The 13,232-nt window shown below is 42.8% G+C and overlaps 1 protein-coding gene across 1 annotated transcript; it reads right to left on the bottom strand.

Moving 5' to 3' along the window:
* Positions 1 to 3,359: 3,359 nt before the first annotated feature.
* Positions 3,360 to 5,055, bottom strand: LOC106376322 (PHD finger protein ALFIN-LIKE 3). The gene is made up of 5 exons (XM_013816384.3): positions 4,812 to 5,055; positions 4,663 to 4,695; positions 4,342 to 4,570; positions 4,140 to 4,275; positions 3,360 to 3,826 (listed from the first exon to the last, which is right to left on the bottom strand). Exons 1-5 carry the CDS (start codon positions 4,909 to 4,911, stop codon positions 3,560 to 3,562), a joined length of 765 nt encoding a protein of 254 aa, XP_013671838.1. The 5' UTR covers positions 4,912 to 5,055; the 3' UTR covers positions 3,360 to 3,559.
* Between the last annotated feature and the right edge of the window lie 8,177 nt (positions 5,056 to 13,232).

Consider the following 13,232-nt stretch of genomic DNA (forward strand, 5'->3'; position numbering starts at 1 on the left):
TGTGTCGTAAGATTTATCAACTTTATCACTAATGACACTAAAGATGTTGGAGCAAGATTTCTCACATTAATTCAGCTTACTAAAGGTCCAATAAAAACGAACCGAATTGACAACTTTTATATGTTCCATGGGCGAAACCAACAATTCTGTCCAAAGGGAGGTAGTGAGCTCAAACTAAGTGGATACCAACCAATACACAGTCATCTTACGGTTAAGTAGTTACTCAACAATATAATATACAAGAAAATACCATTATTTTACATACGATTTCTGACTTGTTCACTTGATACATAGAATACTCCACTCCCTTCGAGCTGTATATCTTCGGCTTTATTCTTTTGTATTTACCATATTAATTGTCAATAATAAAATCCAATTCGAGCAAACTATCTTAGAGATCTACTAAAAAAAATTCTTTCCCACTATTTCCTAAACCTTGCTCTATTTTTATCAAAATTTTGATTACGTGTTTTACCTTCCATTATTTGGCGCTGTCTATGGAGAGACGATAAAAAAAAGTCTCTAACTCAAAAGCTTAATCAAAGATCAGCCATATCGAAATGGATCAAAGAACCAAGAAATTCACCAAGAACAACACACTGATTCACCATACCGCTCCAACTTTCCCAGACGCATCTCAATCCCCGAGCTATCCCATTGACGGGTTGAACCTTAGCATTCACCGACTTCATCCAACCATCTCTCCTACTGCACTTAACACTGAGTCTTAAGGCTTCATCTTCCGCCATGAAGTTGTGATTGGACCTTGTGTCTACTACCACTTGGGTGAGTTTGTCATTGATCTGAGCTTCAACATATAGGAGCCCCTTGCTCGTTGGCTTCCCCACCGGATAAGAATTTAAAGCGTTAAAGATTTGTAGCGACCCCATTTTGCTCAGTTCTTATTTTTTAGTCTCTGTCTCACAATTCTCCATGATTCCGAACAATGACCCCATCTCTGGGCAGTCCTTCATAGGATGTGGTCTCTTTCACACAAAGCATCCTCTCTTAAGCACATCTTGTCTTGGTTGGTCGGGTAGTATCATGTCTCTCCCTTACCTTTGGTCACAACCTTCTCCTTCCTCTTAAAGGACTCGGAAGTACCTGAGGTGCGAAAGGCAGTCAATGACTCGTCCAATGCGATAGCTTCATCGACATACTGCACTTCCTGTCGCTGCAACTCTTGCTTCGCCAAAGACCGTAACCCATCAGAAAACTACAACACGAGATCTTCGTCTATCATGCTTGTAATCTGAACATGAGAGTAGTGAACCACCCGTTGGATGACGCCAGGTCTGGGCATTCGGGTCTTCGGGTCGGGTTTGGGCCGGTTCCTCTCGGGGTCCGGATCTTTCGGGTCCTAAATATTTTAACCCAATAGGTACTTATAAATTTTTGGGTCGGGTTCGGGTCGGGTTCGGGTCGGTTCTTCTCGGGTCCGGGTCGGTTCGGATCTATAATTAAAATACCCGTAATTTTTCGGGTCCATATCGGGTCCGGTTGGGTTCGGGTATTTACGATCTAAAAAGGACATGGCATACCCAACGCCATCAAATTTAATCGATATTTGTCATATATATCTAAAATTTTACTTAATAACTTAAATGAAACTATTAATAATTAAAATAAAACATTTTTAAACTCTAAATTTTACATTTTAAAGCTTCATATTACTTAAAAAATGTTATAAAATAATAACAAATGTTGTTAACAAAAGATATTTCAACTAAATCATAAAATATTATATATAAAATAGAATACAAAAAATCATAGTTTTAGATATACATGTTTTTAAGCCGGATACAAATCGGTTCTTATCGGGTCGGGTCTATTCGGGTCGGATCTTTTCGGGTCCGGATCTATTCGGGTCGGTTCCTTTCGGTTCCGGTTCTTTCGGGTAAAAGAAATATAGATCCAAAAGGTACTTGTAAATTTTCGGTTCGGTTCTGGGTCAGGTATTTTTTGGTCGGTTCCGGTTCGGATTTTCGGGTCCTGGTTAAAATGCCCACCTAGATGACGGTATGCTTCCTCCTCCCCCCCCCCCACCCAACAAGTAATAAGTCATAGCTTTCACCTTCGCATTCTCATCCACCATGCTGAGATTATCGAAGTATTGCTCTATCTGCCAAAAGAGGAGAGAGAGAGGGGGGAGGGATCGAGAGGTGGAAGGAGAGGGAGAGGGAGAGGGCGAAGGGGTGGGGTAGGGAGAGAGAGAGAAAAGACTCTTAGAGGGAGAAGGTGAGCAGATCCTATAGAGAGAGAAAGAGGGTGGGCACTTGGAGAGAGAGAGGAGAAGAGGGCGAGGACTCTCTTGAGGGGGAGGGGAGAGAGATTGGGAAAGGACTCTCTTGAGGGGAGGAGAGAGAGAGAGAGTGGGCAGGAGGCTCCTTGTTGATATTCTTTTTTTTTGTCTACCATTGCTTGTTTCGTATGGCCTTGCTTGATTTTTCGAAGGTCGTTTCACACAATGTTTACTTTTGTTTTGTTTGCGAAAGTTGTTTACATAAAAACAAGTTCGAGCTCCATACTAAGTGGATATGGATAACAACCAAGACCCAATCACCTCGTGGTCAACTGCTTACTCAACTATCTAAGACCGTCTTGCAAAATGTAGAGTTTTCTTTAGTTTGCCAGAGTTGTTTCCATAAAAACTAGTTATAGCTCCAAACTAAGTGGATAACAACCAAGATCCAATCATATCGCAGTCAAATGGTTACTCAAAAATCCTAAATCTTTGGAGCAAGGCACAACATATACCTCTTAGATACACGAGTTGTTAAAACAATCTGAGGAGTATAAAAAACAAGTTAGAATACTCTCTACTTAGAATACTCTCTTCGAGTTATATTATCTTTGACTTTATCCTGTTGTATTCGTCATATTTATTGTCAATATTAAAGTCCAGTTCCAGCAAACTATCTTAGGACTCTACTCACATACACTCTCTCACACTCGCACCGAATTCATAAACCTAACTTTTATTCTATTAAATTGTTGATTGCGGGTTCTAATCCCACACTAGGGTTCCACAAGTTTGATCTTTTGTTGTTTAGACTATGACAGATGGCGCAATTACGGGAGATGGTAAGGAGGCAAACAGTACAAGTTTTATACTCTGGGAGTAGTGTTATTGTTTCAGATAGGCATGAGGATTATGAGCTGACTTGCAAGCCTCTTGCAATTACCGGCAAACAGAAGATGAAAGTATTGGTAGAAAAGAAGTTGATAACCTAGGTACTTGTTCTGCAATTCTGAATACATAATCGTTTTAGCTTATGTTTAAATTGTCTGCACAACATATATTTTTCAGACCATAGACATTTTAAGATCAGAATACGGGTGTTCAAAACTGTTTGAACTGATGGTTTTAAAGCTAGCTGCATATGAGCAGTTTGATTAATGGACTTGGAAATATGTTTCTGGAAACAAACCAATTATACAGCAATTCAAATAAGAAATAGGGCTAAGTAGTTATGGTGGATAAAGAGATAAGACTAGCCAAATAAAGATGAGGGTAGTAAGAGTTTCTTACTACAGGCTACTCTCTATAATAGAACATTTAAGGTCGTGCTCTTTTGTTGCTACATGCAGGGCACTTGTACTGTTTGATATGTTCAGCTCTAGCTGGAGTTATCTTCACACACTTCCCATGGAACCATACCTCACAAACGTCACAGCAGATCCAGAAATCATCAGTACCAGTACCATCACCGTCTCCACAAGCACCACAAAGGGTTTCCCCGTGTTCATCCTCATCCTCTTCCTCTGATCCATCTTCCTCATTGTTTGCCTGCATTGCCTTTGAGTTTTTGCCATCTGAAGATATCTGCATTTCGAGACAAAAAATATATATTAACCTACATCTGAAAACCTAAGAAGAAACTCAAAACTAACCCAACCAACAAGGTAAAACTTTGAGTTGAGTTTCATTAAGCATTGTTGTCTTTATCCACTCTACGGAGAAGCTTACATGGTATGGTCTATAGAGACTTCCAAGAGAAAGATCATGAATTAACTAAGATCCCCCTCCCCGACCAAAAAAAAGGTAGTAATGGACTGAGTGCTATTTGGTGCTCAACTTTGCCAATCTTAGTTTCCCAGAACAAGGAAAAGGAATAAAAAAAGGTAATAGTCTTTACCACTTTCGAATCAGACTTGGATAGATTGCCATTTCGATTTGCAGCAGAGGACTTTTCCTTTGTTTGCTTTTTCATATTTCCAGTGACTACTTCAAATATGGTAGGAACCCCATTGATCATATCAAACAAGCGTTTCCTAAATTAGACAAGTCAAACAAGTTAGCAATATAAAACATGTGTTTAAAATCATGAAACCATCTACCTATCAGCTTTGTCGAAAGCGAATCTGGACCCGAAGTAAAAAGAGACTGAGAGCAACCAAGTGTCGCTGTGGATAGCAACAAGAGAAAGCCATTCCTTCTCAGAAAGTCCATCTCTTGCAAAGTTAATGCCTAGAGCTGGCTCTGGAAGCTCAGGAGGCACTTCTTCAGCTGGTAAGTTAACTTCCCATTGTTCGTTTGGTAACCCATACAAGCAAAGATTCTCTTTCTCTGATTATCATAGAAAAACAAACAATTCTGAGTCAAATTACCACATAAGAGTAAGGATTGGGAAGAAAATCGAGCAAAAGAGAAACCCTAACCAGGGTCGCATTGCTGGTAAAACTCTCCAACATCTGCAAAAGAAAAAGAAAAAATGAGGGAATCAATTAGATCGGAGATGAAAACATCATACAAACAGATCCAAACAAGCTAGAAAACCCGGAAATTATGAATACAAAATTGCGAATACCGGAGGTGAGAGCTTTGACAATGGCGGCTCTACGGCCTTTGAAATCCCTGAAAACTTCTTCGACGGTGCGAGGATTGGAGAGACCAGCTCCTCCTTCCATTGCTATCTCTCTCTCTGTGGTTTGGATCCTTTTTTAAAAAATTAAATCGAGAAGACGCCGTGGACTGTGCTCAAGACCAGACCCGATCTTCTTTCTTATTGAAAGTCAGTTTTTGCTTTTGGTCAAAGTTGGGTTCGGGTCGGATCGTAGGTGCAAACCAAAAGCCCAGGCTCGTTAATTAATTATTGGACAATGTATATTTTTCTGTGGGGGTTAATGAAAACAAACCTCAACTAGACCCATCCATATATACACACACATTTTGGCTTTCATTAACCAAGTGAAAAACACATGATTGTTACCTATATACAGATTAAACCACGCACACAATGGAGTCAATTAGTATCACACATAGATAGATCCTACGCTACTCAAACGATAGCTCATTGTAATTTCACCAATGTTTTGTATATAATGATTTTGTATTGAAAAATCGGGTCTTAATGGCAGCTTTTTGATCTGGACCATAAACTTAGCTTTTGATGGTGTGGAGCAAGCACCACCGAACGTCCCCGGTGGTGGGATGTACTGCTTCACCGCAACCTCAACCAAAGCCTGATGACAATTCCATCGGGCTGAGACCTTGCGCCACGACGTCTCCGGGAACCTAAGAGCGAGACCACATCATCCACTGTCAGTCAATTCACCATCGTGGGGTGGTATATATAGGGTGGACGAGGGTTCTCACTGAGCCAGGCGCCTCCGTCGTAGAGCTTTCGTCGTGGATTGAAAATTAGATTTGCGTCGCTCCAACCCTAAAAGCCGACCTTCGATGCATCAGTCTCTCCACAGCCTCGCGCTTTTCCATAGATCCGCCGCTTCTCTGTCCTTCAGTCTCGAAAATATCGCTAGTTAAGCAATGATAGTAGAGAGGAATCACGCATATCGGTAGGGATTGAGCAGATACAAAGGAAGGAAAAAGGAAAAGAAGATTAAGCATGAGGGGGAGTGTCATGTCCCCGTTCCTGGAACTTGACATAGGGTCTATACGTTTCAACAGAAACGGGACTGCTTTGGTTTAGATCATGGGAATTGATCGTGAACAAGCTGTAATGAAGTGAATGATCAGAATGGACCATGTGAAAACTAAGTCTAGGTCTGGAAATGTACCAAGGGACTTATAAGGATTCAATAAGATGAAGGAAACTAGCTGGACGTAGAGTATGACAACTAGGAGATGCAAGGAAGAAGCTCAACCGGCTGGACGAAGCTCGGTTGGAGCTCAAGTAGAGTGTGTTAGTTCCACACTCACTGGTAAGCTCACACTATCTGATCTACTAGCTGACTCAGCTGGGTTCAGCTGGGGGTCAGCTCAACTCAGCTGGACTGAGTGTTCAAGTGTTAGGCAGTTGGACCGGGTCCAGACAGTGACCGGGCCTTGTGGACGACCCATGTGTACCGATGGGCCGGTGGGCTCTTGTGGTTGAACCATGGGCGTGGGCAATCACTTTGGGCTTGTTTTAGACATGTACAGGGGTGGTTTGGGAGGCCCAGGACGTGAATTTAAAATGGCAAGAAACCGCCAAGAGGCAGTTACTAGGCGGCGGTTACGGGAAAAAGGGAAAAACCGCCCCATTTGGCTCACTTTTGGTAACTGCTCATCCAGGCAGTTAAGGGGGCAGTTATATCCGACTTCTTCCTTGTATTTTTGTCCCTACCTGTGGAAAATATCATTCAGAGACTGAGAAAAAAATGAGAGTTGGTCGGATTCCCAATCCAAGACCCATGGTGGTGTGAAGGCCATAAAGAGACAGTTTTGAGGCGGATCAAGGGGGAAGTTGAGAACGACCCTCTGAACGGTTTTGATCATTGTTGACAACACCCAAAGCCTTATCTGGAGCCTGTGAACACACGCAAATAGTGAGGAAAGGAGGGAGTTGGCCGGAATCCATTCCCAAGGGCCAATGCAGCCTTAAAGGGAGATTGGTGTGGAAAGCAGTTTCATGGGGGAACAAAGAGGGAAGTGATGCACGACCTTTGGATGGTGATTGATCATGGATGATCATGTCTAAGGCTTCCTCTGTGTCTTGGGAACACACGCAATTGGTTAGGAGAGAAGGGGGAAGGCTTGACTCCACTCTCAAAGGCATGAACAGCCTTGAAGATGGATGCAGTATAGAAACTGGTTTCATGGAAGTTCCATGGAAGGAGTGATGGGTACGAATCATGGTTAGATCTTATCAATACTGGGAGTATGTGATAAGGGTTTGATGAAGGCGTGCTAGGAGGAGCATGGACGCCCCTGATGAGGTAACAGGTGGGGACTGCAGACCATTGGACATAGTCTGGTACATTATGGGCAGATCTGGTCCTGCAGTTACACCTTACTCTGTTTTATGATTATTAATCATATTATCCCTTCTTCTTATGATTGAGATTGATGATTAGACATATTAGCACTGAACCATGGCTTGGCCGGTTCAGAAGAACCCTCCATGGCCTTGGTTTGGCAGCTAAGTCCGGATCTCCTACTTCCTGATGGGTTTATGGCGATCTGACTTTGGAATCCTCTTAGTGGTGAATTATCATGAATTATCATGGTATTTAGGGATTTTTATCTGATTGATTTCGAGATGGTCAAGGTGGCCGGTGGGGCTGTTCTAGGTCAAGATCCATAGGTTCGAGATCGGTTCTTGAAATTATGACTTGACCATTCTCTTAGTTAATATTTATCATGAATTATCATGAATCCTAATGTGTTTTTAGGGATTGATTTAGAGATGGTCCATTGGGCCGGTTTGGCTGATCTTGGCCGAGATCTATGGGATGGAGGCCGGTTCTGGGAAATCTGATTGGACCATTCTCTTAGTTATGATTTATCATGAATTGTCATGAATTTTAATTGATTTTTGGAGCAGGTTTGCTTGCAGTCGAAATTGCACCTGAGGGCATATTGTGGTCAGATCCTTGTGTTAGGATAACTGATCGTATGTTTGTGTGCTGGAACATATTGTCACTTATGATATTGATCATAAGGAATTGCTGGTTATCAACCTTGGTGTTGGTAACGCAGGCCGTGTGTGATCTGATCATGGGCAAGGATGGACGACCTGATCCTTGGATGATGGATCAAGGTGTCTGATCTGATTGATCAAAGGAAGCACCGGTGGTAAGAGCAACACTAATCAGGTTCAGTGGGACATGGTTCCATGACTGATTAGGAAGTATGAAGACTCATCAGTTCTGAGTCATGTGGGGTGGTTGGTTGATTGACTCAGGATCTGATGGGCATTGTTAGTCCATGAGCTGGACATGGTATCATAAGTTGATAAGGCAAAAAGGATGTGGGACAGTGCATGAGCCCGTAAGGGCCAGATGCATGTCCTTAGCTGTTTGAAGACTTCTCAAGGGTTACTTATGTCTGTGGGGATGGTTGGCTGAATGACTAAGTACCCAAGAGAAGAGTTTATGCAGGTATAAGGGAGTTGGACGAGTGGACGGGGAGCTGGGCAAAGCTACCTTGCAGCTCGATCAGATGGAACGGAGCAGCAAACCTCAAGTGAAGTGGTTCAGCTCAACTAGCTGGGTGAGCTAGCTAAGACAGCTAAGTCAACTGGGACAATGAGCTAACAAGCTCCGGGAATGTGGCAAAGGTATGATCTGTCAATGTTGCATAGATCTAGATAGAATGGCTTAGGGGAACGGAACCTCTGATTGTATGACTTGGTCTAGGTTCAGGATCGACCTTGGAGCTAGCTGGCAGTTGTGTTTACTGACCAGTAGCTGAGGTGATCTGACCAGTCAAGTGTTAGATTGGTTTTAGACCAATGGTTAAGTAGATACTATTCCGCTGCGTATGTGTTGTATTGATCTAAGCTAGGAAAGACTATGGTAGTCTTGAGCTAAGATCTGAGTTAGCCCTCGCCTATGGGCGATGTTTTAAATAAAGGGAAAAAAATTTTTAGAGGTTCGGTCCGGGTATGGACTGAGCGACGTGAGGCATCGACCGAGGCCTAGTCGGCCGGGATCGGGTGTTACAAGTTGGTATCAAAGCATGCTTGATCCTGTTACAGACAGTGCTCAAAGATGTTGAGTTCCAAACCGAAATTATTTCTGAAAACTGAGATGACTTGGAACCTTAGTTGTGGTGAGCCAAGTGAGAGTTGAGGTAAGTTTGGGTTTCATGCTTGTGAACGGGGAAGTTCCAAGATGAGCCGGCTTAGCCAAGATACACTCTTCCACGGCAAGACCCTGAAAACATAAAGGTTAGTTTATCTAGTTATTTGGGAATAATAGACGGATTGGATGATGGACGCAATGCAAGATCTTTGTATGGACGACCTGGACAAGGGAAGTAACATGGACCAGAGAGTGGCTTAGGTTGAAAGAAACGTGCAACACTCTCTTGGAGGTAAATGTTATCCCTTGGTGGCCGTTCAAAACAAGTGAGCATATGCAATGTTCATGTTAGTCTAAGGGAGACGCTGCATGGCTAGTACATGAGTGGGCTTGTGATCAGATGGATCAGCTTGGACTCAGTGTAAGTCAAGGTAGGATTCCTTAAGATTGAGTGAATGGAATGGATCAATTCCAAGAGGAATTGGAAACACGATGTTAAGTATCTTAGTATGATGAGGATTGAGGTATACTATAAACACTTTTGTGAATGGTATGGGACGTTCACAGATGTGTGATGCTTTGGAGAATGGTATGGGACATTTTCCAAATGTGTGATCAAACCGAGATCCTACTCATCTAAGTACTTAATGATCAGTGGTGTGGAAACACATTATTTGATACTGGAGCTACACATAGTTTTGTGAGTCCAAGTATGATTGGAAATGGTTTGTTCCAGTATGGAACATGGGATGGTGCTGAACGAGTGAGTGCAGCCGGAGGGCAAGTTATGAACTCACTCAGTCTGGTTAAGGACATCCCTGTGGTGATCTTGGATAGGCCGATGCCTATTGATCTGAGTGTTGTCCCCCTCAAGCATCATGAAGTGATCTTGGGCATGGACTGGTTGGGAAAGTATCGGGCAACTCTAGATTGTCACCGGGGAAGGGTGCAACTTGAGAACGAGTTTGGACCCCCGATTAAGTACCAAGGAATCAAGCCAACCTCTTGTAGTTTGGTGGTTTCAGCAGTCCAAGTAGAATGGATGCTTGGAAATGGTTGTGAGGCCTTTTTGGCTACCATTTACACTGATGAGGTTGTAGGGGCCTGTGACCCAGAGGGTATACCGTTGGTTCGGTAATTTCAGGATGTGTTTGGGGCACTACAGGGCATTCCCCCTGATAGGGCTGACCCATTCATCATTTAATTGGAACCTGGAATGGCCCCATTATCTAAAATTCCATATAGAATGGCACCGCTCAGATGGCAGAGCTGAAGAAGCAACTTGAGGAGTTGCTTGAGAAGGGGTTCATACGCCCTAGTGTATTGCCTTGGGGAGCACCAGTTCTTTTTGTGAAACAGAAAGATGGTAGCTTCAGGCTGTGTATTGATTGAGACGGTTGAGTCCCTGAGTGGACCAGAACCGTAATATGATCAAGTCCGGTAAGGGACGAGGATCAGGACATGACCTACTCGAAGATGGACCTATGGTCGGAATGCACGGTCGAGTCCCTGAGTGGACCAGGACTGGAATATGATCACGTCCTAAATGGACCAGGATCGAAATATGACAAAGTCCAGTGATGGACAGAAGTAAAGTTAAGGCAGTTTAGTCTTGTGGAGACTAAGATTGCAATATGGCCAAGCTGGAAAAGGTTGTGGCTGGTTAAGGAATGATCCAATAATTTCTGGCTGGAATCATAAACCTTAGTGTCTGGGAAGGACTTAAGGAATCAGAACAATCTGTTAGGACTCATGGTAGAGTGAGCAGCCTAAATATTGGGACATGTTCGCTAGGACTTGGCTGGTGCATCGAGTGGCTTGGAGATTGGTTGAATCTACTAAGACTTGAGTACGCAGTATGTTCCTAGGTACTGAATTTGATCATGGACTAAGATCCGAAAAAGAATCAAGTCTAGAGTAGACGATATTCTAAAGAAAGATACGGACTTGGTGTCTACTAAAACCACAACCTGGAGAGTTGGGTCAGTGACACAAGTCATGTCTTTGTATGAGTGCTTGACGGACCCTCGACTGTGGTCGAAGTAGCCAAGTAAGGGTGCCATAAGCAACACCAGGTGGACCCCTTGATAAGATTTTGGGTTAAATCTCTATCAAGTGGGGGACACTTTTATATATGATGATCAAGACGTGATCATTCAGAAGGAACAAGGAGGGAGATGCAATAAATAGGTTAGGAAGAACCAAACGAGCATGCTCCATGTTCTGGATGCAAAGAGTTCGGTTGGAACATTTTGTCAATGAGACAAGATGTTAACACCAATGGATTCGAGGACGAATCCATCACAGGTGGGGGAGACTTGTCATGTCCCCGTTCCTGGAACTTGACATAGGGTCTATACGTTTCAACAGAAACGGGACTGCTTTGGTTCAGATCATGGGAATTGATCGTGAACAAGCTGTAATGAAGTGAATGATCAGAATGGACCATGTGAAAACTAAGTCTAAGTCTGAAAATGTACCAAGGGACATATAAGGATTCAATAAGATGAAGGAAACTAGCTGGACGTAGAGTATGACAACTAGGAGATGCAAGGAAGAAGCTCAACCGGCTGGACGAAGCTCGGTTGGAGCTCAAGTAGAGTGTGTTAGCTCCACACTCACTGGTAAGCTCACACTATCTGAACTACTAGCTCACTCAGATGGGTTCAGCTGGGGGTCAGCTCAACTCAGCTGGACTGAGTGTTCAAGTGTTAGGCAGTTGGACCGGGTCCAGACAGTGACCGGGCCTTGTGGACGACCCATGTGTACCGATGGGCCGGTGGGCTCTTGTGGTTGAACCATGGGCGTGGGCAATCAATTTGGGATTGTTTTAGACATGTCCAGGGGTGGTTTGGAAGACCCAGGACGTGAATTTAAAATGGCAAGAAACCGCCAAGAGGCAGTTACTAGGCGGCGGTTACGGGAAAAAGGGAAAAACCGCCCAATTTGGCTCACTTTTGGTAACTGCTCATCCAGGCAGTTAGGGGGGCAGTTATATCCGACTTCTTCCTTGTATTTTTGTCCCTCCCTGTGGAAAATATCATTCAGAGACAGAGAAAAAAATGAGAGTTGGTCGGATTCCCAATCCAAGACCCCTGGAGGTGTGAAAGCCATAAAGAGACAGTTTTGGGGCGGATCAAGGGGGAAGTTGAGAAGGACCCTCTGAACGGTTTTGATTATTGTTGACAACACCCAAAGCCTTATCTGGAGCCTGTGAACACACGCAAATGGTGAGGAAAGGAGGGAGTTGGCCGGAATCCATTCCCATATGAATCGAACCTTGATGATTGCCGCCACAAAGTCCCGTTCGAATTCTTTTTGTTAGAATCCTTATGAAGCAAGCCTTAATGGTTGTAGCCACCAAGTCATGTTCGGATTCCACCTAACTAACACCTATTATATATATATATATTTTTTTATTTATATATATTTTTTTTTCTTTCTTTCTTTTTCCTTTTTTTTTTTTTGAAAATAAATATCTCTACCTATAAATCTAGGGTCAAAATAGAGAGAGAAAAGGTGATAAATCTACACAAGGCTTTACCTTCTAGACTTGTTTGAAGAATCTGATCTCATGTATACCAAGCCCCAAGACAAGCAGTTGTGTCAAGTTTAGTGTTGGAGGTCAGCTTTGGTTCATTCAAACAATCTCAGCAAGTGTGAATAGTTGACAGGTTGATCCACTTTAGTATCTTTAGTACTATCTGCAATTAGTAAGTCTAGAATGATGCTAAAGAGTGGTTAGATAACAAGCAAAAATCTAATAAGTTCATTATCCCCTTCTTGACTCAATAAAACTCTTTTGAAAACATTTTGATAAGACTCATGAACACACTAATTTTAGTAAACATCCCCCCAGACTTAAATTACACTGTCTCCAGTGTATATCTAGTCGGAGTTATGGTGATAACATAACTACACAATGTAACAAGTAAGAACGATAACCTGTCGCTGATGTCAGTGTCGATCAACACAAGGAAGTGACAATCGATCGTTGTTGCTGAAGTGCTGTCGATTGATGTCGACATGGTCTCATCGGTCGATGGCTAGAGCAATCAATAGACTCAGTGAAGAGACAATCGATCGTTGAATCTGAAGTGTTGTTGATCGATATCGAGCTGGTCTCATCAGTCGATGAGGAATTGTCTACTCGGATCTCTTTCTTTTTATTTTCTATTTTCTAAATAACTAACTAAAACACAATATTAGTAGAACTTCCCTCAAACTTAAATAACACTATCTCCAGTGTCATACAGTCTAAG

This window comes from Brassica napus, chromosome C3 (genome assembly GCF_020379485.1).
Source record: "Brassica napus cultivar Da-Ae chromosome C3, Da-Ae, whole genome shotgun sequence".
NCBI classification, from domain to species: domain Eukaryota; kingdom Viridiplantae; phylum Streptophyta; class Magnoliopsida; order Brassicales; family Brassicaceae; genus Brassica; species Brassica napus.